This window comes from Carlito syrichta, unplaced genomic scaffold (genome assembly GCF_000164805.1).
Source record: "Carlito syrichta isolate Samal-C Ts95f unplaced genomic scaffold, Tarsius_syrichta-2.0.1 Scaffold307639, whole genome shotgun sequence".
NCBI lineage: Eukaryota > Metazoa > Chordata > Mammalia > Primates > Tarsiidae > Carlito > Carlito syrichta.
The window spans coordinates 194,158-221,544 of record NW_007251735.1 but is presented as its reverse complement, the minus strand read 5'-3'; the positions used below and the strand labels follow the sequence as shown (position 1 = coordinate 221,544).

The window sequence follows — 27,387 nt, the reverse complement described above, 5'->3', positions numbered from 1 at the left end:
AAGATAGATTTGTTGAGATATAATTCACAAAAGATAAAATTCATCCATTTAAAGTGTACTATTCAGTGGTTTTCAGTATATTCTACAGTTATGCAACCATCAAAATGGTACCATAATATCTTGATTACTTTGTAGCTTTTGTTTATCCATTCATCTTTTGATGGACACTTTGGTTCTTTTTAGTTATTATGAATAACGATTCTATTGACGTTCATATATAATTTTTTGTGTGAATGTATGTTTTATCCTTAATTTTAGAGACCCCGTACCTGTTAGCAGTGATTCTCCATTTCTCCTCCCCTAATCATGAATCTACTGTCAATGTATTTCCCAATCCGGACACATCATAGAAATAGAATCACGCGAAATGTGGCCTTTTATGCCTGCCTTCTTACACTTAGCATAATATTTTCAAGTTCCTTCCTTGCAGGAGCATGTGTCAGGACTTCATTCCTTTTTATGACTGAATAATATTCCATCATATCGAAATACTACATTTTGTTTATCCATTCATCTTTTGGTGGACATTGGGTTTCTTTTTAGTTATTATGAATAATGACTCTGTTAACATTAATATACAATTTTTTGTGTGAATTTTTAAAATTGATCTTGGATATATGCCTAGGAGTGAAATTGCTTGATAATATGATAACGACTTAACTTTTGAGGAATTTTCATATTTTTCCAAAGATGCTCCACCATTTGACATTCTCATAGCAGTGTATAAGGGCTCCAGTTTTCCTCCATCCTTAACAACACGTGCTATTTTCTATTAGATTATAGCCAATATCTATCTACATCATATAAATACATAGCATGTATGATTATTCTGTGCTGTGCATTATAAATTTAAAAATTTTAATTATAAATAGGAAAAGAACCAAAGGCCAGTGAAGTTAGATGGTGGTTTGAGGTTGGGTTGTGTGTGTGTGTGTGTGTGTGTGTGTGTGTGTGTGTGTGTGTGTGTATGTGTGTGTTTCTAAGAAACATGATATGCAAATAGTTTTAGTTCTTATATTTAGGTTTGTGATCCATTTTGAGTTAATTATTGTGTATGGTGTGATAAGGATTCAACTTATTCTTTTGAGTGCAGATATTTAGTTGTTCCAGCATCATTTTTTTTTTAAAAAAGACTATTCTTTCCCCCTAGTAAATGATCTTGGCACTCTTCATTAAATGGCCTTGGCACTCTTGCTGAACATCAGTTGACCACAAATGCAAATGTTTATGTCTGGACTCTCAGTTCTATTCCATTCATCTATATTTCTATCCGTATGCCAGTATCATGATATCTTTTTTTTTTTTTTGAGTTGGAGTCTCACTCGGTCGCCCAGGTTGGAGTGCAGTGGCCGCTCCCGGCCACCGCAGCCTTGCCTGCTGGGCTCCGGCGATCCTTCTGCCTCAGCCTTCCCAGTATCTGGAATTACAGGCATGCGCTACCACGCCCGGCTGATTTTTTTATTTATTGTAGAGATGAGGTCTCGCTGCCCAGGCGGGTCTCAAACCTGCGGGTTCAGGCAATCCACTCACCTCAGCCTCCCAAAGGCGCGGGATTACAGGCTGAGCCACTGAGTCTGGCTCCATAATATCTTAATTACTGTAGCTTTGTAGTATATTTTGAAGTTGGGAAGTATGAGTCCTTCAAGTTTATTCTTTTTCAAGAATGTTTTGGATCCCTTTCAATTCTGTATATATTTTAGGGTTAGCTTGTCAATTTCTACAAAGAAGTTGGTTAAGACTCTGTTAGAGATTGAATTGAATCTGTAGATCAATTTGCACAGTATTTCCATCTTCATAATATGAAGTCTTCTTATTCATGAACATAGGATTTTTTTCCATTTATTTAGGTTTCTTTTTTTTTTTTCTTTTTTCTTTTTTGTTAGTGGTAGTCTCCTGCTGCTGCCCAGGCTAGAGTATAGAGTACAGTGGCACATTCACAGCCAATGCAGTCTTGACCTGCTGGGCTCAGGCAATTCTTCCACCTCAGCTTTCCACGTAACTGGAACCACAAGCATGTGCCACCAGGCCCAGCTAATTTTTTTATTGTTGAGACAGGGACATGCCAAGTTGCCCAGACTGGTCTCGAACCTCTGAGCTCAAACAATCCTCTCGCCTCTGCCTCTCGAAGTGCTGGGATTACAAGCATGAGCCACTGTGCCTGGCTCCATTTATTTAGATCTTTAAAAATGCCTTTCAACAATGTTTTGTAGCTTTCAGAGTATAAGTTTTCTATTTCTTTTGTTAAATTTGTTCTTAAGTATTTTAATCATTGTGATGCTATTATAAATTAAATTGTTCTCTTAATTTCATTTCTCATTGCTAATGTACAGAAGTACAATTTATTTAGTAAATTGGTTTTATATACTGGAATCTTGATTAACTTGTTTATTAGCTCTAATAGTTTTTGTGTGTCTTTGTGTATTTGTGCCTTCAGAATGTCTATGTACAAGATCATGTCATCTGCTATTTTACTTCTTCATTTCAAATTTGGAAACGTTTTATTTCTCTTTCTTGACTAATTGCCCTAACAACCTTCAGTAAAATATTGAATAGAAGTGATGAGAGGGGACACCTTTGTCTCGCTGTTGATCTTAGGGAAAGAGTATTTAGATGTTAACCATTAAGTATAATATAATCTGTGTTTTTTAAAAAATAAATGTTCTTTAGCAGGTTGAAGATGATCCCTTCTAGTCCTAGTTTGTTGTGTTTTTTGTTTTTAATCCTGAAAGGGTGTTGGATTTTGTCAAATGCTTTTTCTGTATCTATTGAGATGACTGTGTTTTTAGATGTTTATTCTATTAATATGGTGCATTATTATCAATTACTTTTTGTATGGCAAACTAACCTTGCTGTTCCTGTGATACATTCCATTTGGACATGATATATAATCCTTTTGATATGTTGCTGGATTCTGTTTGCTAGTATTTTGGTGAGTATATTCAGAGGGAATGTTTGTCTGTATTTTTTCCCCTACCCTCATGGTGTCTTTGGTTGATTCAGGTATGTGGGTAATAATGGCCTAATAAAATGAGTTGGGAAGTTTTACTCCTTATCTATATGTTGGAAGATTTTGGGAAGGATTGGTATTAGTTCTTCCTTTAACATTTGGTAGAATTCATAAATGAAGACATTTGGGCCTGGGAAGTTGTTTGATTCCTAATTCTTTGTGGGAAGTTGTTTGGTTTCTAATTCAATCTCCTTTGGGTTATAGGTCTGTTTAGATTTTTTATTTCTTCTTGAGTCAGTTTCAGTCCTTTGTGTCTAGGAATTTCTCTCTTTCTTCTACATTATCGCATTTTTTTTCCATGCAATTATTCATGGAGTTTCTTCAAAATCTTTTTATTTTGGTACAGTTGGTAATGTACTTTCTTTTATTCCTGAATTTTTGAGTCTCCTGTTTTTATCCTTGGTCAGTCTAGATAGAGGTTTATAAATTGAGTTGATCTTTTCAAAGAGAAGATGATTTCCACTACACTCTTATTTGTTTTCTTCTGCTTGCTTTGAGTTTCGTTTACACTCGTGTTTCTAGTTTCTTATGATGGCAAGTCAAGTTACTAATTTGAGATCTTTCTTCCTTTTCAATATAGGTGTTTGCAGCTACAGATTTTTCCCTTAGCACTGATTTAGCTTCATTCAATAGTTTTTATATACTGTGTTTTTGTTTTCATTCACCTCAAAGTATTTTATAGTGTCCTTGTGTTTCCTTTTGACACACTGGCTGTTTAAGAGTGTGCCGTTTGATTTTCACTTCTTGGTGATTTTTCCAGATTGCTTTGTGCTATTGATTTCTAATTTTACCCCGTTGTGGTTGAAGGACATACTTTGTCGATAATTTCAGTCTTTTAAATGTCTTTAGGATTTTTTTAGGGCCTAACATATGGTGTAGTCTTGAGAATGTTTCATGTGTGTCTGAGAAGATATGGATTTTGCTGTTGCTAGCTAGAGTATTCTAGTCTATAGATGTCTTATGTATAGTCGGTTTCTAGTGTTGTTCAAGTCTTCTATTTCCTTGTTGACCTGGCTACTTTTTCTATCCATTATTTAAAACGGAGTACTGAAGTCTCTAAATATTGCTGTTGAGTTGTCTGTTTTTCACTTCTTATCCCCATATCTTCTTAATGGGTTGACCCTTTTGTCACTATAAAATATCCTTTGTCTCTAATAACCATTTTTGTCTTAATGTCTATTTTGTTTGATATTAGGATACCACTCCAACTTTCTGTTGATTACTGTTTGCATGGTATATTTTCCCCCAGCCTTTTACTTGTACCTCATTGTATCTTTGACTGTAAAGTGTGTCTCTTGTAGACAGCACATAATTTGATCAAAAATTTAAATCCATTTACAATCTGTCTTTTATTTGGAACTTTTAATCTATTTATATTTATATTAATAATGTCAGATTTACGTCTGCTGTTTCTCTACTTATTTTCTGTATGTATGATATCTTTTTTGTTTCTCTGTTACTGTATTATTTTGCGTTAAATAAAATATTTTTTAGTGGCTGGGCTTGGTGGCTCAACCTGTAATCCCAACACTTTGTGGGGCAGAGACGAGTGGATTGCCTGAGCCCATGGGTTTGCGACACGCTCGGGCAGCTTGGTGAGACCTCATCTCTACAATAAACAAAAAATTAGGTGGGCATGGTAGCACACACCGGCTACTTGGAAGGCTGAGGTAGAAAGATCATTGGAGCCCAGCAGGTTGATGCTGGGGTGGCTGTGAGCATGCCCTGCACTCTGGCCTGGGTGATAGAATGAGGCTCCAACTCAAAAAAAAAAAAGTTATTTTTTAGTGTGCCATTTTAATTTCCTTTTCATTTTTTATGATATATTTTTGAGCTATTTCTTAACAGTTTCCCTGGGGATTGCAATTATTATCTTAATTTTTAACACTCTAGTTTTGGTTAATACTAACTTAATTTTAATACTCTACAAAGCCTTGCTCCTATGGCTCTGTTTTCTCCTCCTCCTTTGTGGTTTATTGTCATACAAATGACATCTTGTTTACATTGTATGTCTATTGATACAGATTTAAAGTTATTGCTTTATCCACTTGTATTTTAATCAGAAAGAGGAAAGGGTTACAAACAAAAATAGATTTGTATTGTCTTTTATATTTACTTGTGTAGTTACTTTTATTGGTACTATTTATTCTTTTGTATGGATTTGAATTACTGTCTAGTTTCCTTTCAGTTCAGCCTCAAGAGCTGTGTTTAGTGTTTTTTATATGGCAGGTCAGCTAGAGATGACTTTTCTCAGTTTTGTGAATGTGTTAATTTCTTTTTCAATTTTAGAGAATAGCTATGGATATAGAATTCTTGGTTGATAGTCTTTTTTCTTTCAGCAGTTTGAAAATTTTCAAAAATTTTTTAGTGTTTTTTATTGAATTTTACATTTCAGCTATTGTACTTTTCAACTCCAGAATTTCTATTTACTTCTCTTTTTATGACTATCTCTTGGGTGATAGTCTCCATTTAGTAAGTAATTGTTCTCATACGTTTCTTGATTTTTTTTTTAGACATGATTTTCTTTAGTTCCTTGACCATATTTATAATAGCTTATTTAAAGTCTTTGTCTAGTAAGTTCAACATCTGTAGTTCCTCAGGAACAGTTTCTGTTGGTTGCTTTTTTTCTATATATGAGTCATATTTTCTGTTTTTTTGTGTGTCTTGTAAGTTTTTTTGAAAGCCAAAAATTTAAAATAATGTAACAACTCCAGAAATCAGATCCCCACACTCTCCTGACTTCTTGATTTTGCTATTTATTTATTTTTGTTGATGCTGTCTGTTTAGTAATGTTCCTCAAACAATTCTGTAAAGTCTGTATTCATTGCTGTGTGCAGCTACTGAAATCTCTACTCAGTCTGCTTAGTGGACAACTAATGAGTGGACAGAGTTTCTGAAATTAATTAATTAATTAATTAATTAATTAATTAATTTTTTTGAGTTTGAATCTGACTTTGTTGCCCAGAGTGGAGTGCAGTGGCATAATCACAGCAACTTCAACCTGTTGGGTTCAGGCAATCCTCCCTCCTCAGCATTCCAAGTAGCTGGAACCACAGGTGAATGCCACCATGCCTGGCTAATTTTTTGATTTATTGTAGAGACAAGGTCTTACCAAGTTGCCCAGGATGGTCTCCTTCCCTGGTCTCAGGCAATCCTCTTCCCTTCCCTTGGCCTCCCAAAATGCTGGGATTACAGGCATAAGCCACTGTCCCCAGCTCTGAAGTTTCTTCAACCATTAAGTCTTTCAGCTTTTTCTGAGGGGCTCTGTGTGTGTATTAGGACATGTGTTTAATTCTGCTGAGGGCAGTTTACAACTCTACCTTAACCTTTACTTACTGCTTGAGAAGAGCTTCAAGGTCAATCAGAGGTGAGCAATAAGGGCATTTTTAGGTTGTTCCTGGGCATATGACGAAGCCTGCACATGAACATGTCCTTGTAGGTTCCGAAGAATTTGGGGGAGCATTTTGAATCTCCTTATGGACATCTCCTTTTCCATTGTTTTCCTTTTTTAAGTTTTGTTGTTGTTGTTTAGGTTTTTGTTAGCCCTTACTGGTATTGACTACCTCTGGTAGCTGTGTTGTTAAATAATTGCTGCTGATAGTTTTCCACAAATGTCTTTGGCATAGGTCTGTTCTCAAAAAGCAAGCTCAGAGTGAGATCACATAAAGGCAAGGCCTGAGAATAGAGCTTTTCAGGGAGCATCCTGGCAGCTCTCTGAAGATGAGATGTTCAGGGAGCTCCAAACTTGTTCTGCCTTCACTGTCTGCAGTGGCTACTAGGCTGATGGTTTTCACAACTATTGTAGTTATATATTTTTTAAAGCTACTGCAGAGATGGAGTGAAGGGAATGGTAGCAGGGCAAGTTAAAAACACCACAAAGTTTACTGTTTTTACTGTTATTTAGCCATTTTTCTAGAATAAACACTCCTTGAAGTGTTTCAAGTCTGTGTTAATTTCCAGAGTTCTGAAATAGTTGATTTTGACAATTTTTGCCAGTGTTTTTGTTGCTTTTATGGAAAAATTAATTTTTGGAAGTCCTTTCTCTGAAGTTCTAGGGAGTGCTTTCTTTAAAATTTTTAAAGAAAACTTTAAAAGATGGGATAGAAAAGCTGTAGAAAGTAATATTTCCTGTAGATAGTGACCCAAGGGAACTTTGAAGAAAGGAAAGCTGATTCTTATTTTTTATACAAATTATTTTATTTACATATTTTATATATTTTAAAAATATGTGTATATATAATTTACGTATTTACATATATGAAGAGGAACCCAAGAAAACCCATAATTATTTATTTAAAAAATTGTGTATTTATTCTTACATGTTTAAACTTCAGTCACCTTCAAAGTACTCTCCATTCGTTGCAGTATACCTACTGAGATGCTTTTTCCACTGCTCAAAAAATTTTTGTGGTTTTTTTTCCTTTTTAAATTTTTATTTTAAAGATGTGGAGTACAGTTCAGGGTTAGGTATACAAATGTTCATAATGCAGGTACCCTTGTTGATGAGGTGTGTTCCTCCCACCCCCAGGTAGATTTCCACTACTGCCAATCCTGCCCTCCTTCAGCTCCCCCCCACAGTTTCCTACTACTGGTAATTCTTTTCTAATAGTATTACAATAATTGTTCAAGGTCCGCTTATGAGTGAGCACATGTAATACTCAGTCCTTTGTTTCTTCAAAACTACTTCTGAACTTGTCATTTTGGATGCTTTTTAGTGCTTCTGTAATTTTTTGTTTCAAATCTTCCACATCAGCAAAACAGTTCCCTTTGAGAATTTTTTTCATCCAGGGAAACAAACAAAAAAAGTAACTTGGGGTAAGAGCGGGTGAATAGGGAGGGTAGGGCACAGGAGTCATGCTGTTTTTGGTCAAAAACTGCTGAACACTCAGTGTAGTGTGGGTAAATGTGCTTGTGAATCACCCATCATGAAATGAACAAACATGTTGAAAGTATCTCCAAAAAAAATTCACTGAAGCCGAATACAGCCTCTTACAACACTAGCTGGCACACTGATGCTGATGGGTTCCTAGAACACCTACCTAGTGGGGGAAGCCTGTACTACAAGGGGCCCTCTCTCCAAAAAATGACTTTTTTGGAGGGGGAGGCATCTCTCCTAGTATATTATTGCATTGCCCAAATACTATTACTTGACATAAAATAAAACCTGGCTATTCCAGATGGGATTCTCTATAGAAGTTTAGATGCTTTGGGGATTTGTATTGAATAGAAAGGCAAGAAGAGTTCCCGGGTGTCAGAAGTTCTCTCTTTTTTTCTCTTTCATGTTGCTGTTTTAGGTATACAGAGCCAATGGGCCAGATGGAGCCATTGGCAGAGGCCAGAGAATCCACCTGCAGTTATGGGACACAGCAGGGCAGGAGAGGTATGAGATCTTCAGTTATGTACTCCTTGTTGAAGGAAAGAGAAAAATAGTTACATTCTTCAAACAGTGACCAGAGCAGGAAAAAGCCAGCTGATTAGTTGATTTGCACCCAGATAAGATATGCTGCCAAATGAGCAGGAAATTTATCAGTCTGAGATAATAATGGTGGCTTTGTTTCTTATAAGAGCAAAGGAAAAATAAATCCTTTTCAAAATGGAGCTTTACTTGTAGACTTCTTTTTTCTTTTCTCCTTTTTTAAAAACTAACATCCTTTTCTCCATTTTCTTTTGCTGTTTTCTCAACTACGAGAAATCTGCAATTACATGCATTATTTTTACCTGATTATCAAAACCTAACGGAAAATCTGATTGGAATTAATTCATATGACCAGAGGTTACTTGACCAAAATAAGCCACATGAAATCTGGATATAAGACTGCTTTGAGTTAACTACAGCTTCTGCTTTCTCTCACAGCCACCTCGAAGGCTTTTGTTTGCTTTAAACTTTTTATTATAGAAAACTTTAAGCATATTCAAAAGTAGAAAGGATTGTATAATGACCCCATGTACCCATTACTCCATTTTAATAATTATCAAGTTGTGGCCAACTGTATTTTCATTTATGCCCCTCACTTCTTCTTACCCATTATCCCCCATATAATTAGGATGCAAATTCCAGACATATTTCATTTTTAACATTTTGGTATGTAACTCTAAAAGATAAGAACTGCTTTTATAAAAATATTGGTTAAAATATTTAAGAAAATCCTAATTTTGCTGATTAGATGACAAATTCATACCAGTATTTTCTTCTGTGGAACCTACTTGCCATCTTCAGGCTTTGCATATAGGCAAAGTTGAGGAAACTGCCTGGTGGAGGGAAGAGAGAGGAGATAGCAGGATAAAACCCTGGAAGGCAGAGTAACAAAAAAGAATGGTGTCTGAGTCAGTATACTACTCTCACCTTAAAGCCAAACAAATGATAATCAGAGATAAGATATTTCTGTTGAGACCGAAATTAAATGATCATGGAACGTACTGTAATGTCAAGTCAAGCTTTCAAAGAAGGAAAACATATACAGTAAACACAACATTGCTTTTGTCCTAATTAACTCACAATTGTACAATAAATTATTGGCTGAGTCGAAGAGATCACTAGTTCTCATGATCCCTGTCCAACAGACTGAGTTTTCAAATCACATGATCTTTTAACACTTAAACTGATTAGTGATGAATGACTACCCTATTCATGTATTTTGTTATTAATAAACTTTTGTAAGAGGGTGGAAGCATTGCTTATTATAGCTTTAGGGTTCAGGAGTGGGGCCATGGAATAAGTGACTAATCTGCTTTCATGTCTCTAGGTTTCGCAGCTTGACAACAGCTTTCTTCAGAGATGCCATGGGTTTCCTTCTGCTATTTGATCTGACAAATGAACAAAGTTTCCTCAATGTCAGGAACTGGATAAGTAAGTGTTGTTGGTTCCTTATCTTTCTCTCCCAACTCCCCAAAATAAAATGGCCTCTTATGCTCTACTTCTGCTGTAAATTTGTTTAGAGGAGCTTCTAGCATGAATGCTGTTTAAAGGAGCAATGTTTTTAGTTTACAGGCAAAGGTAACTGAAATACTCTGCCTTTTCTAGCAATACTAATTTTGACCTGTTGAGTAATTACTAGGCTCCAGGTACAAAGCAGCACTTTGCATGTTATCTCCTAATTGGTCTGTTCCGCAGAGGGGATTCTTATTCCCATTTTACAAATGAGGAAGTAGAAGCATAGAGAAGTTAAACCTCTAAGTATCTACTTGCCTATTGTGTGTTATTAATTCTTGTATCATCCCTGGGTGATAAATATATATTACAAAAATACAGATATCTTTTGAAGGCTTAATGGATTATACCTCTGGCTCCATGCCTTTTTTGTGCTTAGAGCCTCCTTCTTGATTTTCGGATTAGAGCATCTGCTAGGAGGACCCTGCCATGAAAACTTTACTTTTATCAGTACAGTATATACATCAACTTTTATTATGGTTCTTTGGAGAGATTCTAATCTACAAAATGATTGGTGAATAGCCATTTAAAATCCTGCCACTTGACCAAATAACAGCTTCAAATGTACATTTTCCTTCTTTGGTCATATTGATGTAATTCTATAGAGTATATTAGAGAAGGCTGTGATTTTAAATGCTTAACATCCAATCTTTAAAACACTTATTTGAAAATATCTACTACTGGCTGGTCACAGCAGCTCATGCCTGTAATCCCAGCACCCTGGGAGGCCAAATTGGGAAGATTGCTTGAGGACAGGAGTTAAGAGCAGCTTGGGCAAGAGTGAGACCCTGTCTCTCCAAAAAAAAAAAAAAATCTGCTACTTAAAAAATTACTTGGTGTTTTGGGATTATGAAAGGGTAATTGGCTATAGTTTTGCTAGTAGAAACACTTGTTTTAAAAGTGAATTTTAGAGTAATTTTTCTAGTGCATTGTGGTTTTCAAAGCATTTTCACATACTTTGATCCTTACAACTACTTTGTGAGAGATTTGGGTCAACATTTGTTCTTAATTCAGGATGAGGACATCCAGTCTTAAACAGTAACAGACTTATCCAAGGGCATGGAGGTTTTGACTTTTAGCTCAGTGGCATTTTATGACCTTTCTCAAGTAAGTTGGCCACTAAGAGTTGCAGAGCTATTGACATGTGTGTTTCCCAAATGCAGTTATGCGTTCTGGGCCTCACTTTGTTAGGTGCCTGTCTGAGTTGCACACCTCATTATTTCCCTTGTAACAGAATGATGGTGGCTATTTCTTTTCCTTTCCTTTCTTTCTTTCTTTTTTTTTTGAGTTGCAGTCTCACTCCATCGCCCAGGCTGGAGTGCAGTAGCATGCTAAATGGCCACCCCAGTGTCGACCTGCTGGGCTCGGGCAATCCTTCTGCCTCAGCCTTCCAAGTAGCTGGAACTACAGGTACATGCTACCATGCCTAGCTGATTTTTGATTTATTGTAGAGACAAGGTCTCCCCAAGTTGCCCAGGCTGTTCTTGAACCCATAGGCTCAGGCAATTCTCTCACCTCAGCCTCCCAAAGTGCTGGAATTACAAGCTGGAGCCAATTGTGGCTATTTCTAGTCCCTTGTCCTCAGCCCTTGCTCATCCTCCTCTCCCTTCCATCATTGGAAGAAGTTCTGGAGCTTTCTTAAACCAACATTTTATAAGGATCACTGGAGAGTGCTCATAGAATCTTAACATTGAAAGATCATCAGCCCACCTGTTTTTCATAGGTGGTCACTGAAACTCTGAGACGTTAGATAAATCTTGCCCATTTGGGCTTTATAACTAGTTAAGATAAAGAAGAAAATTATGTGAAAATATGCATATATGTCTATGTATTTTGTTTTGCTTTCCTTTGAGAATAAAAAAATCCTTATTGCCTAGTTAGGTACAAAAAATTTATACATATTGAAGATTTTATATGTTCAATAGAAAGTATCTCCCCCTCCCACATTTAAACAAAAAGGTATGGTGCTCAGTGTCAGAATATAGTGATATCAAATCTTAATTAGGAATACAAATCAGTAATTATCTAAACATTTTATTTTTCCTCTGCCTGTCAGCATTTTTAGTATTATAAGGATCATTCATTTCCTCTTCTTTTAATCAAAATAATAACTTAAAAAATATAGATAGATAGATAGATAGATAGATAGATAGATAGATAGATAGATGGTGCATGCCAGAACACAGACAGTGTTGCATTAAAGAAATAGCTGGTTCCTGGGCCCTGGTAGTCCAGGGAAGAATGAGCAGGTTTGTATCTTCCCTCTGCTCCTTGCAAACCATCCTCTCTCATGCAGAATCTCTCCATGCCCTCTTAAGGGCAGTAGGAGTCCAAATAGAGTCCCACCTAGTTTAGGACACTGAACAGAGACTAGTCCTTTGGACCTAGATTGAAATCTGAAAGGAATTGGGTAGAGCTGTATTCACACCCTCATTTTCCTGGCGTACAGAGAACTTAAACGAGTCATGCCCAGAATCCTCATCCACTGACGACATGTTTTGTAAGAAAGCTTTATGGCCTAAATTTCTAAACTATCTTCTGGAGCCTCACATAAATGGCACAAGAGCCCCACAGTGTATATTTTACATGTTTTTCCTCTCTGTGTTTTTATCCCTTATATTCCCTCTGTCTGAAAAGTCTTCTCCACATTCACCCCATTTAAAAAAAAAACAATTAGAGTTCTGCTTATTCTTTAAAACCTAGCAAAAATGGCCTCTGCAAAATTTTCTGTGATTAACATTAGTTGTATTTAAATATTTTCCCCCTCCTCTTAACCCTTGTTACATTTTGTACTGTGTATAGGGTCCTTATCACACACTTCCTCAGGCTGTAGGTGACTTTTTTCTTAGTGAAGTATTAAAAATAACAAATCAATTTACTTTTCATATAAGCAAAATCTTCATAGAAAAATTAGGAAAAAAGAGATAAAAGGAAAAATCAACATGCATGCCTCCTAGACTCCCCAAATAAACACTGTTAGCTAACATTACTGGCTCTTAGAACTTAAAGCACTTAGAACTCCTTTAGTATATGAACTCAGTAGTTTTCTTTCTTTCTTTCTTTTTTTTTTTTTTTGAGTTGGAGTCTCACTCAGTCGCCCAGACTGGAGTGCAGTGGCCACTCCCGGCCACCGCAACGTCTACCTGCTGGGCTCTGGTGATCCTTCCTCCTCAACCTTCTGAGTAGCCAGAACTACAGGCACGCGCTACCACGCCCGGCTGATTTTTTGATTTATTGTAGAGATGAGGTCTCGCCAAGTTGCCCAGGCAGGTCTTGAACCCGCGGGCTCAGGCAATCCATTCACCTCAGCCTCCCAAAGTGCGGGATTACAGGCTGAGCCACCAAGCCTGGCAAACTCAGTAGTTTTCAAATGTGAGTGTGCATCTCAATCATCTAGAGGGCTTGTTAAAGCACAGATTTCTAGCCCCACCCCCAGCATTCCTGATTTAGTAGATCTAACAAATTCTCAGGTGATACTAAGGCTGCTGGTTCACAGACCATTCCTGGAGAATCACAGGACTAATTTAATCCTCATCTTGACCCAATGAAGTAAGTAGTGTCATTATCACAATTTACAGATGAGGAAACTGAGGCAGTCAAATAAATTCCTCAGGGTCACACAGCTAAATGGCAGAGCCAGGATTCAGCCCTAGGTGCACTGGGTCCTGAGTCTATGTTCACAGCCTTCACCATGGACATATAAGGTGTTAATAGAGCACGGAGCCACTCCAGACCAGAAAGATTTCAAAATAGTGGCAACCATGAAGCAAGTTTTGGAGGAAGGTTGTGGTTGAATATTCAAACAGTGTAACAGCCTGGAGGAAAGAAATGATACATAGTCTGGTCTTGCCTGTGTAGGTCTTGTTACCCTAGTTACCCTCTAAGGTTTTGCAAAGGACTGTCCTGAAATTCCATGCAAAGTATCAGGCCTGTGTTAATGCTCAGTAAATATTTGCCAACTTGACATTTTCTTGATAAGATATAATGAACATGACTTCATAATGAGGAACTAAAATGTCAACATGTTTCTGGTTGACCATGCTAAAAAATAAATTAGGCCATAAACTTTGAGGTATGTCTTATTGTGAAGGTTTGGGCTGTTTTAATTTCTTTCTGGAGTGTGATAAATAAGAAATACAGTTTTATTTTCCTTCTTTGGGAGATTAAACTATTTAGCTTAGTTAAGTTCTTTTGTTTGAGTCAATTGCTTTTTATAATTATGCCTATTTACAGATTATCTGGTGAAATTAAAGTTGCTTTCTCTTGGTTTTAGTGACAGAGTCATTTACTATTTATTCTGGGTCTTTTCTCTTCATTGAATCGTATATCTTGTTTGTTTTAAATGAATGGATTCTGCCTTGGGATAATAGAAATATGAGAAAAATATTTTGGATAGAAATAAGTTAGTTTATAGGAAGACAGTTCTTTTAGGAATATCATTGCTATGGAGAAAAATATATGAAAAAGAAAGCTTTAAGATTAGCAATAAGCACTAGGAACTCCTCCAGATTGCTTTTCAAATGGCCTTCATTAAAAAAAAAAAAATTTTGTCTGAGTATGTGCATGTACGCCTGTGTGGGGACTTACACTTTTGAGGGTTAGCACCTTCTCTCATAACTCTCTGATGTAAATAAGCTGGGGTATGTGCTTAAGAACAGGAGTGCTCTTATATTTCTGCACTATCTATTCAGCTTTACAAGTTAGACAATTGAGGCTTTTAAAGCATTTTATCAGTTCCTTATTCTGCATATACATTCATAGTTTTCAAAGCACTTTAGCATGTTTTGTCCATTGATCATATGGTTCTATTATTATTTACCTATAATAAACTTTCCTATATGAATAGGTCAGCTACAAATGCATGCATATTGTGAAAACCCAGATATAGTGTTATGTGGAAATAAGAGTGACCTGGAAGACCAGAGAGTAGTAAAAGAAGAAGATGCCAGAGGACTTGCAGAGAAATATGGGTGAGTACTTTGGTGCAGAAGTCTAGAGAAAACATTTTCAATATAAATGTAGCATATGAAGGGGTGATTAAAAAAAAAGTGGAAAAAAAAAAAAAAAGGAAAAACTCAGCTGTAGGCCTTGGGAGGTGTTGAATAATTTCTTTTTATATTAATATTACATGTTACCTGGAACCATGGAAAAAGCATGGGGTAAGGGCCTTCTTCAGTACTTTGGTCATATTTTCTCAGTCTCTTGGCATTTACAGAAAGACAAGTTTGAGTGAAAATGCACTGATTGTGTAAGGCCTTCTTTCCAAGATGCAAAGAGAAGACCCTGGGAAAAGGAAATCCTCCATGTTCAGCAAAGACGTTTCAAAGCCAGTTCATATGCTGTTATGAGAACTCCAGCTGCCCTTCTTGGATATTGCAGACCAAGAGCTGATTTTGAAGTTTCTATGCTGGGGGACAAGTGTGAGATCCCTTTTGGTTTAGGCTGTGGTTTTGTGATGGAGGATCAGCAAAAAAATATCTTCCTCCTTGAGTACTGGGAATAGGATCATAGTAGCAGTGGCATGAATTGGACATGAAAGACGGGGTTAGCTGTTGCTTATTAACGTATTAAAGTGTCAGCGGCAGCTCTACAAAGGAATTTGTACTTTATATTCTTTTTACATTCTTTCTATCTCTCATGCAATGAGAAGCCAAATGTATTAAAAGTGGGAGGCAGCAAGCATGGGGGCTGGGGGAGGGGAGATAAAGATGGTGTGTGTTGTGATCAGTAGGGGCTATTCCCCAGCAAGTGGTGTTTAGGCAGAATCCAAGGAGGCCAGGGAAGATCGTTTTGACCATTTTCATTGTGGGATCGCTGCTTTGTTCTTCCTTGGATTGATGGAGGTTCAGAAAGCTGATAGGGTTTACAGTGGGAGGGGAGGATAAGTAGACCAGGTGGGAAGAAGCCAGACTCTGAAGAGCTTTGAATACTGGATAAGGAGATTAGATTTGATTCCTGGGGGACAGGGAGGGATGTTATGCATACTTTTCCAGATCAGTCTGGGGTGAAGTGGAGGGAGGAACAAGATTGCAATGATACGTGAGTTGGGTAGAGTTAGATTTGTGAAAGAGGAAAAAGGGATAGTAGATTTAAAAAATTTTAAAAATAGGATGAGGCAGAACAGGGTTTTGAATTTCTCAATTCTCACTCACCTGGAGGATTCCTATCAACTGTAGGTTTACTCTGACAAGGATTTGCAATTGAATGTAGAGATTTCTAACCTCAGGGTGAATGATGTTTAATCATGTTAGAAACATCTGAAGAACTTTTTTTTTTTTTTTTTTTGAGTCGGAGTCTCACTTCATCTCCCAGGCTGGAGTGCAGTAACACCCTCATGGCCACCCCAGTGTCGACCTGCTGGGCTCGGGCGATCCTTCTGCCTCAGCCTTCCAAGTAGCTGGAACTACAGGCTTGTGTAACCATGCCCAGCTAATTCTTTGATTTATTGTAGAGTCGAGGTCTCACCATGTTGCCCAGGCTGGTCTCAAATCTGTGGGCTCAGGCAATCCTCTTGCCTTGGCCTCCCAAAGTGCTGGGATTGTAGGCTTGAGCCCCTGCACCCAGCCTGGAGAACTTTTAACATATGGTTATGTCTGGGCCTCACCTCTGAGTGTCTGATATAACGGGCCTGGAGGAGTTTACCAGGCAGGGTTCAATGGAAGAAGCCTACCTACAAAGTAAGAGATCTGTTAGAGGAATTCGACCACCTGCAGTTGTGGGAGCTCACAAAGCAGTCTCTGTCAGTCTGGAAGGAAAGATAGATGTAAAGTGGGGTGTATTAGTCTGTTTTGGATTGCTATGAAGGAATACCTGAGCTGACGATTTATAAAGAAAAGAGGTTTATTTGGCTCACAGTTCTGCAGACTGTACAAGAAACATCGTGCTTGCATCTGCTTCTGGTGAGGTCTCAGGAATCTCACATTCATGGCGGAAGGGGAGCTGGTGAGTCACATGGTGAGAGAGAGGAGCAAGAGAGAGAAAGGAGGTGCCAGGCTTTTGAAAACAACCAGCTCTTGCATGAACTAACAGAGTGTGAACTCAGTCATTACTGCGAGAATGACACTGTCATTTATGAGGGATCCACCCTCAGGACCTCTCACTAGGCTCCACATCCAACATTGGGGATCACATTTGTACATGAGATTTAGAGGGGACAAATATTCAAACTCTATCATGGGGGATGAATAGAAAAAGTGAGACCCATCTGGAACACATAATGATGGACTGAAACCCATGTGTGTTCTTGTTACCTCTGACCTAGGTGATGTGGGTGTCCTAAGAAGCCAGGGACCTTTGCCGCGGAGCTTACAACACACACCTGGCCCAGGCGTAGGTCTGGTTGCTGGTTTATGCAATGTATGAGGGTTATATAATGGCTGCTGCTTCACTTCTGCCCCTTCTCCCCCACCCTAGTCTCCACCAAATCTCTTTTGTGGTCCACCCTAACCAGAAAAGGAGTTCTGGGAAATGTTGTTCAGCCTAGCTAAGTTGACATGTTATAAATCCTGAACATTGGTACTTTATAAAAGCTCCCACATGATTTTCATGTGTAGTGATCGAGAACCATTGGCTTAGGTGATTCTTGAGGTGGAGGTTAAGTAGCCCCACAGGCAGCTATGATATGTCACTCTCCTCTCTCTAGAGGCACTCATGTGATGGAGTGGAAAAGAAACACAGGAAGACGCCAAATACCGCAGAGAATACTGAAGTGTTGAAGGTGGGAGCTGTGTTGCAAGGTGTTGAGGAGGAAATAAGCTATGAAGCAATGGAAACTGTGAATTTAGACCATGCTTTTGAGAAGTGTGTCAGTAAATGCAAAGGGCCATTAGGGGAGTTAGGTCAAGCACAAATGTATTTTAAAGCATTGGAGGAGAGTCAGGATTGACCTTCCCCCTCTCGACTTCTTGCCCTTTGGCTTGTTTCCTGTGTTCTGATTCTCAGGATTCCACAGTCTCCCAGGTAACAAAGAGCCTGACAGTGTCTTCTGTCATATTGGATACCTGAGGAATGTGGGGCCTGTCTTTCACCTGTGCCCAGCTCATAATGACTGTGGAGTGTATCACAGACAGGGGATCAGTCTGTCATTTTTGAGTTGACTTAAAATGAGAAAAGAGAGATTAGCAGGTACGAATAATTGAAACTCCCGATGAAGGGGGGAATGAATGGAAGCAGAATTCCCTTTGGGTTTAGGAAGCATAAAGTGTAGTTCTGTAGACTGATTGTCAGGTGGAGCAATTGTTTCACCTGCATTTCACAAATTTGCACAGCAATTTAATGATTATTTTCACAGAAATCTTGTTTCATGCTGAATAATTATAACATTTTCATTGGTTGCACATACACTAAAGGACTCAGTTTATCTATGTGCTAACAAAGTCAGATCACAGGGTACCGAAAGGAAGTCAGCTGTTGCATGTGGATCCTGGTGAGGAAGATCATGGTGAAAACTGCCAAGGATCATGCTCCTCTCATTCAAATCTTTTTATTTTTTATTGTAAAACTTATGATTAGTCTATTTTTGGAAAGCACATTTAAAAATGGCCATTAAGTGGCCATTTACAGATTAGTAAGATTAGCAGCACAGGATTTCATCCTGCCTTTGGTAATACTGCTCCATGGTAATGCTACAGTAGCACCACCATGTGGACAGAAGGAACAATATCAATAGTTTTATGGTTAAAGTGGTGATAATTCATCCCCTTGAATTTAAGGTAAGAATACTAAATTTTTTGCTTAGTAAGTTTTAAGAAAAGCAGAATATTTTTGAGAGGAGGAAGAAAAATCCCATTTAGGTTTAATGTTTATTTAACACTTTCTGGGTGCTAGGCTGTGCTGAGCACGTTATGTTGATCTCATTTCTTCCTTGCCTTGACCCCATGAACCAATGTGACTCCCCTTTACAGATATATAGCTGGAGGTCCTAGAACTGGAAGTGGGGATGTGGGTAGTTGGCACTAGAACCCAGAATCTTAACTGCTATACTCTATTTCTTTGTTTATCCTCATGTCCCTCCCCAGCCCCAGACTTTGAGATTTTTTTTTACATACTTAAAAAATATGTAAAGCATTTAATGAAAGTGTTCAGATAAAGTAGCTTGAACTCCTTCTAAAAGTGATCATTAAGAACATATAGACAGTCGGGCTTGGTAGCTCAGCCTGTAATCCCAGCACTGCGGGAGGCCGAGGCAAGTGGATTGCCTGAGCCCACGGGTTCGAGACCAACCCGGGCAACTTGGCGAGACCTCGTCTCTACAATAAATAAAAAATTAGCTGAGCGTGGTAGTGCGCGCCTATAGTTCCAGCTACTTGGAAGGCTGAGGCAGAAGGATTGCCTGAGCCTAGCAGGTCAAGGCTGCGGTGGCCAGGAGTGTGCCACTGCACTCCAGTTTGGGCAACAGAGTGAGACTCCAGCTCAAAAAAAAAAAGGATCAAAGAACATATACACAAACCAGGCATGGTGGCGTGTGACTGTAGTCCCAGCAACTCGGGAAATTGAAGGCAAGAGGATTGCTGGAGCCCAGCAGTTTGAGACGGGCGTGGGTTATATTCTGAGACTTTGTCTTAAAAAAAAAAAAAAGAGGAAGAGTAAAGAGAAGGACGAAGGAGAAGAAGAAAAAAGACAAATGTTTATAACTCACTCCATTCACTCGACTTTCAGTGTAACAAAAGTAAGAACAAGGCACATTTCTGTCTCTGGGACATGATTTTCTTAGGGAAGGAAAGTCTTAATCCGGGGTCTTTTCTGTGGATCACATCTAATTTGCTTTTCCTTTGGCAGCTCAAAGAGCTGAGAATTGAGTGGCGTGAACTCTAGCATTTATTTTTTCTTATAGAAATGAAAACCTTGTTGCCCCAATTGTTCAGAAACTCTGATTAGTCTAAAGATTTTAAAGTTGTTAACTTGCCTGCTGGTCACCTGACTTGGAGCTTTACAAATGGCAAGAAAATATACTTTTAATTGAAAGAACTTTGTTACTTGAATTTGGGGTTACAAGTCTAAACTATGTCTTGTTAATATTGTATATCTTTCAATATGAGTGACTTAGAAATTTATGAATTAACTCCTATACTTTGAAATTCTACCAATAAAATATTTGTTTAAGTTAATAAACTTTGGACAATAGCTCATAGCTCTGCTAGAAACATCAGTCATTTATACCTCAGTAATGATCAGTAAAGTAAGATCCATTTTTCTACCAACATTTAGTGAAGAGTGAGGGGTTTGATGAGTGAGGAAGGCAAACGCTTTGAGGCATGAAGCACTTTGGCTAGGACAGGTCTGAGTGAGACATTCCTGCTCTAGGGAAGTTCAGTCACAGGTACTAGAATGAGGACCGTACTCTAGATTTTACAGATCAGCTACATTGTAGATTAAACCAACATTTGTGGAGTGGTCTGGGAATTTAATGTTTACAACGTTGTTAGTGGCATTGCTTTTTTGAGGGAGGATGTGTTCTGAGTTTTAAACAAAATTACAAATAAACTTTTATAACCTAACCCATTTCTGTGTTGAAAACAAGAAGCATTTATCAAGAGTTTACTCTGTTTTCGGTTCTGGTGTAGTGCTTTAAATAGTAACTCATTTAATCCTTATACAAAGATACTGATATTATTTGGTATTACAGATTAAGCAACTGAGGCTCAGAACTTAATAGCCAGTTACTCAGTTGGTAAGATGTATTTTCAGGATTTGAATCCAGGCAGTCCAGCTCCAGAGGTTTTGGCTCTTAACCACTGTTCCATGCTTTCATTTATGTGCAGGTTTTTTACAGTTTTCAAAGTACCTCCAACTCTGTTTTCTCATTTATGTCTCGAAAGTGACTCTTCAGGAGATTCAGAAGTAATTTTCAGGAGATGAGAGGGAAGAAACTAGAAAGTAGAAATAGCCTAATGAAGGTTCAATTGAGGAGTAAATGAAGTCTAAGACTCTAGAGTTAGAAAGATATTTATAATTGACTCTGAGACAATTTTTAAAATAAGGCATACATTCAGAGCAGTCAGGAAGGAAAGAAATTAGAGGTATCCAAACAGGAAAAGAGGAAGTTAAATTATCCTGTTCATAGATAATATGATTCTATACCTAGAAAATCCTAAGGAATCTGCCAGAAAACTCCTAGCATTGTTAAACAACTTCAATAAAATCTCAGGATACAAAATCAACATGCAAAAACCAGTTGCATTTTTATACTAACAACAAGCAGGCTGAGAACCAAATCAGAAACACAATCCCATTCACTATAGCCACAAAAAATAAAATAAGATACCTCAGTATTCATCTACCCAAAGAAGTGATAGATCTTTATAATGAGAATTACAAAACACTGCTCAAAGAAATTAAAGACAATACAAAGAAATGGAAAAACATCTCATACTCATGGATTGGAAGAATCAATATTGTCAGGATATTCATACTATCCAAAGCAATCTATAGATTCAACATAATCTCTATCAAACTACCAGCAACACTTTTCACAGGCCTAGAAAAGACAATACTTAAATTCATATGGAAGCAAAAAAGTGCCCAAATTGCTAAAGCTATCCCAGACTTCAAACTTTATTACAAGGCTACAGTAACCAAAACAGCATGGTTCTGCTACAAAAATATACCAATGGAACAGGATAGAGAATGTGGAAATAAAGTCACAGACTTTCAACCAACCCATCTTCAACAAAGCCAACAAAAACATCAGGTAAAGGAAACCATATTTAGCAACTGGTGCTGGGAAAACTGGCTAACCATATGCAGAAGAATGAAACTAGATCCCTACCTATCACCATATACAAAAATTAAATCAAAATAGATCAAAGACTTAAATGTGAAACCTCAAACTATAAATCTTAGAAGAAGATCTCAAGGACACCTTCCTGGACCTTGGCATAGGCAATGACTTTATGGCCAAGTACTCAAAAGCAAATGTGGCAAAAACTAAAATTTACAGGTGGGACCTTATCAAGCTAAAAAGTTTCTACACAGCAAAAGAAACCATCAAGGGAGTAAAGAGACAGCCCACAGAATGGGAAAAAATATTTGCAAACTATACATTTGACAAAGATCTAACATCCAAGACTTACAAGGAACTCAAATTGGCAGGGGAAAACAAAACAACTCAATTAAAAAGTAGGTGATGTACATAAACAGACACTTCTCAAAGTAAGACATTCAAACAGCCAACAAACATATGAAAAAATGCTCAGTTGCTTATCAGAGGAATGCAAATCAAAACTACAATAAGATACCACTCACACCTGTCAGGATGGCTATTATTAAAAAGTTAAAAAAGACAAAACAGGTGATGGCGAAGGAACACTCATACACTGTGAGAATGTAAACTAGCTTAATCTTTGTGGAAAGCAGTTTAGAGATTTCTTAAATAACTAAAAATAGAACTACCATTCGACCTAGCAATCCCACTTCTGGTAATATATCCAAAGGGACACACATCACTCTACCAAAAAGAGCATAGGCACTTGTATGTTTATTGCAGCACTGTTCACAATAACAAAAACAGAACCAACCCAGAAGCCCATAGAAAGTGGACTAGATAAAGAAACTGTGGTACATATACACTATGGAATACTACACAACCATAAAGAAGAATAAAATTGGCTGGGCTCGGTGGCTCTGCCTGTAATCCCAGCATTTGGGAAGCTGAGGTGAGTGGATTGCCTGAGCCTGTGGGTTCAAGACCAGCCCGGGCAACTTGGCAAGACCTCATCTCTACAATAAATCAAAAATTAGTTGGGCATGGTAGCATGTGCGCCTGTAGTTTCAGCAGCTTGGAAGGCTGAGGCAGAAGGATCGCTAGAAACCAGCAGGTTGACGCTGTGGTGGCCGTGAGTGTGCCACTGCACTCCAGCCTGGGTGGCAGAGTGAGACTCCAACTAAAAAAAAAAATAGAACAAAATCATATCCTTTGCAGCAACTTGGATGCAGTTGGAGACCATTATTCTAAGTGAATTATCACAGAAACAACTGAACATATGTTCTCACAAGTGGGCAATTAACATGGATTCAAGGACAGGAACAACAGTCACTGGGCACTGCCAGAGGAGGGGGGGATGAGGACTACAAACCCACTCATTGGGTACCCTGCCACTAATGGGGAGAGGAGGGCATGTCAGAAGCCCAAACTTCGCCTTCATGCCTATACCCCACAGTTCGAAAATTAAAAAAAAAAAAAAAAAGCATGCCTTTGACTTAGTATTTTAAAAAAGTTTATTACCCAACTACTTTTTCTTTTTGTATTTCCAATTTATTCTTTGAGGAGGATGAGCTTTTCCATGTAATAATATACTTCTGAATGGTAATAGAATGGTCAAGCTATTAAGTATAAGAACTGTTCTATGGGCATTAACTGGTTTTTCATGTCTATAATTGAGAAAGATCATAATGAAAAATGCAAGTTATTTATATTTTGAAGAAACTCGGTATAAAATTATATTCCTATAACACTGTCAGCACCACAAACTATCCCAAGGTTTAGCTCAGTAGTAAGTACTTGATAAATGTTTATTGAATCCAATCACAGAGGATTCTTCCTTCACAGTTGGTAATCAAATATTGCATATGACCAGCAGGGAAAAAGATACATTATCTTCATTTTGGGGGAAGGTGATAGGCGAAGATGGAGAAAAAAAGATGGACAGTAACTAAAGAGTCAGGAGGTTTAAAAACTGCTAAGACTTTGTAATTTTTTCAACAAACTCATCTCTGATTAAGATATTTTATATTAACACATCTTCTAAGTAAAAAAAAAAAAAAAAGATATTTTAGAGTCAGCCAATAAAGGGATAATAGAACATGGGTATGGTAGAATTAGTGGAGCAACCATATCTTGCAGAACTCAAAGATGAGTAGATAAATGCTCAGATGGGTGATAGTTCCTCAACCAATTTCTAGTAGCTATAAGTATGCTAAAACAGGACAGAATTGCAGAGATTCAGTTGCAAGTCCTGTCAGCTCCTGGAGTAAGCAACCAAATAATAAAACAGCATTACTGAGGAATCATAATGGATAAATAGCCTTATGTCCCTACATGTATCCTTTTAACATGCTTCTTAGTTACATTAGAAGTGAAACAGTCTGACAAGATATGTAAAAGCATTAAGAAACTTTAAAAAACATTAAAAGCTCTCATGTGGAAGCTGTTTCTAGCTTCTTGATGTCTTGGTTTATTCTTCTTGCCAGAGTTGGTCTAGACACTGGCATGTGGTACAATTTTGACCTGTAAGACACTGCACTCTAGTCTGGGCAAGTCTACTTGGGACTTCTGGGAAAGATTTCCTCCTGAGAGACATACACAAGGAGAGATGGTCTTTTCTTCTTTGGGACTTTGGTGTGTTGAGATGTGAGAATGTTGTAGTTTCTGTGGTCATGAAGGGAGTCAGGATAAAGCTGACAGAGGATGGTGAAACAGACAGATGGGATGAATCTAGGTCCTTTGTTTATACTGTTCAACAATTGAATTAATTAACACTGGAACCTCTCTACTTCTGGATTCATTTTACATGATAATATTTGTGATTTATGCCAACTAAATCACTAGCTAAAACCATTCCAAATTATATATTCTTAGCCCAAGAAGTTATACTTTTACTATATGGGTATGTTTTCATAACAATATATATTTATTTACATAATGTTTTATGCAATGTAATATTTACACAAATGATCTCATATCATACAACTTGTTTTTTTAATTCAATATTTGAATTTTGGGATTTTTGCCACGTTGGTACATCTTAAGTATTGTGTAAATAGTCCATTGTATTAAACTATCATTATTTATTTATCCATGCACTTGTTGATGTACATTTAGGTTAAAATTTTCACCATTACAAAAAGCACTGCAATAGATATTCCATTAGGTGATATTATGTGTTCATATATGAGAGTTTCTCTTGAGCCGTACTATCCAATATGTTAGCCACTAGACACACACATTTATTTTAAATTTTAGATTCAAGGGTACACATGTGTATTTGTTACAAGGACACACTGACACACCGTTGTTTTAATTAAAATTAATTGAAATAGGCTGGGTGTGGTGGTACATGCCTGTAATCCCAGCATTTTGGGAGGCTGAGGCAGAAGAATTGCTTGAGCCCAGGAGTTTGAGACCAGCCTAGGCAACATAGCAAGCAAGACCCGGTCTCTAAAAAAAAAAAAAAAAAAAAAAAATTAACCAGGTGTGGTGGCATGCACCTGTAGTCCCAGCTACTCAGGAAGCTCAGGTGGAAGGCTCACCTGAGCACAGAAGGTTGAGGCTGTGATGAGCCTTCATTGTATCACTGTACTCTAGCCTGGGCAACAGAGTGAGTCCCTATGTAAAAAATAAAAAAATAAAAAAAATAAAGATTTTGGTTGCATTAGCTACATTTTAAGTGCTCAGTAGCTATGTGTGCCTAGTGGTTTGCTTTTTTTGACGGCATAGATATGGAAAATTTCTGTCATCGTGGAAAGTTCTGTTGGATAGTGCTGCTACAGGACAGCGCTTCTCAATATCTTTCACAGCAAAGCACCCATAGAAAAATGATAACGTTTATACAGCTCACTGAGATAAATGGATAAGGCTGCTCAAGCTTGGAGAAGACTGGGTCAGAGACTCTGGCTGTCCTACATACACTCTTTTCAGTTGCCCAAGGGCTGGGGGGATCAATGATATCTCAGGTATGATATAAATAACTCACTTCCTGCACATCACAATGCTTTGGCTTTAGACTTATACCTGAATGTTGTGTCGCTGGGTCACAGTGCATGCACACTTTCAACTTCACTAGATATTACCACCTTATTTTCCAAAGTAGTATAACAGTTTATACTTATACCAGCAGCAAATGTGAGCTCCTCTTTTCTTGCTCCTTGGCAATACTTGGTATTGGGAGATTTCTCTATTTTTGCTAATCGGATGAGTGTGAATTAATATGCTATTGTTTTACTTTGCATTTTGCTTGTTTTTGGTGAGGTTGAACATTTTTTCATAAATGTAATTTTTTTCTGAGAATTTCCTATGCATAACCTTTGTCTATTTTTATATTGTTTACCATTTTAATTTATTTAAGGAATTATATTTCCTGAATGCTAACTCACTTGTAACGTATGAAACACCACTTATTTTGGCCTGTAGTTTATCTTTTTTTTTTTTTTTTTTTTTTTTTTGAGTTGGAGTTTCAGAATAGATTTTCTGCCCTGTGTATGGGGATTTAGTGAAAGAAGGGCGCTTCCCCCTGCTCAACCTCCTGGCTTCACTCACCAGTAATTTAGCCTCTTCAAGTCAGGATTTGAGAGAAGTAAAACTGCTGAAAGCCTGCCCCTCAGTAAAGTATCTCATAATCAGGAGTTGAGTGGAAAGGGAGCTGGGCCTTCTTGGCCACATTCACCTAAAGCAGAGCTTCTGTCAAGTTGATCTGCTAGGAAGGGGAGCGGGGGAAGGGAGTGGGGAGAGGGAGGAAGGAAGGAACTGATTATGGTTCAAATGCCAGAGAGCTTGCTGTTCTTACCATGTTTTTGTATATGTTCTTTCTTTTTTTTTCAAGCACTTTTGAATAAATGTTTCTTCATTTATTTCATGACCTTAGGACAATTTTCAGACTTTTTCCCCCCAGACTTTAAATGACTGAACTTTTTTTTTTTTTTTTTTTTTTTTTGAGTTGGAGTCTCACTCTGTCGCCCAGACTGGAGTGCAGTGGCCGCTCCCGGCCACCGCAGCCTCGATCCGCTGGGCTCCGGCGATCCTTCCGCCTCAGCCTTCCAAGTAGCCAGAATTACAGGCATGCACTACCATGCTCGGCTGATTTTTTGATTTATTGTAGAGATGAGGTCTTGCTGCCCACGTGGGTCCTAGTTTATCTTTTAAGTTTGCTTATCATGATATATATTATGGTGTCAAAGTTTTAAATTTGAATATTGTCAAAGTTATCACATATTTTCTCTGTGGTTTGAGCTTTTGTAGCTATATTAAGAAATCCTCAGGCAGCTGGGCATGGTGACTCATACCTGTAATCCCAGCACTTTGGGAGGCTGAAACAGGAGTATTGCTTGAGCCCAGGAGTTCAACACCGGTCTGGGCAGCATAGCAAGACCTTATCTCTACAAAAGAATGTAAAGGAAGGAAGAAAGAAAGGAAATCTTTCCTTATCTTGATGTCAAAAAGATAGTATCATATTTTCTTCTAAAAAGTTTTAAGTTTTACTCTTCATCTTGAGGAATTTAAACAGTTTTTTAAATGCCAAGAATCAAGTTTTAAATTCTTAAACTAAAACATTTTAGTTTAAGAATTTAAACTAAATTTAAATTAGTTCTATAAATATTATTAAAATATATATTGCATACATATGTTTCCTTTAAAAATAATGAAAACTGATGATTTGAAGAAGTCTAAAAATTCCAGTTGTGCATCTCTAATTAGGAATGCAGTGTGAATTATTTTTATTTTATTGTCTGTTTTGCTTTG

General features: G+C 37.6%; 1 protein-coding gene across 2 annotated transcripts in view; it reads left to right on the top strand.

The window, feature by feature from the left end:
- Positions 1-27,387, top strand: part of RAB27A (RAB27A, member RAS oncogene family) — a 58,475-nt gene that overhangs the window by 30,644 nt on the left and 444 nt on the right. For both annotated transcript variants that reach the window (XM_008064519.1, XM_021715773.1), the window contains exons 4-6: positions 8,302-8,387; positions 9,751-9,854; positions 14,782-14,905. In XM_008064519.1, coding sequence (XP_008062710.1) covers positions 8,302-8,387; positions 9,751-9,854; positions 14,782-14,905 — 314 coding nt within the window. The remainder of the gene's footprint in view (positions 1-8,301; positions 8,388-9,750; positions 9,855-14,781; positions 14,906-27,387) is intronic.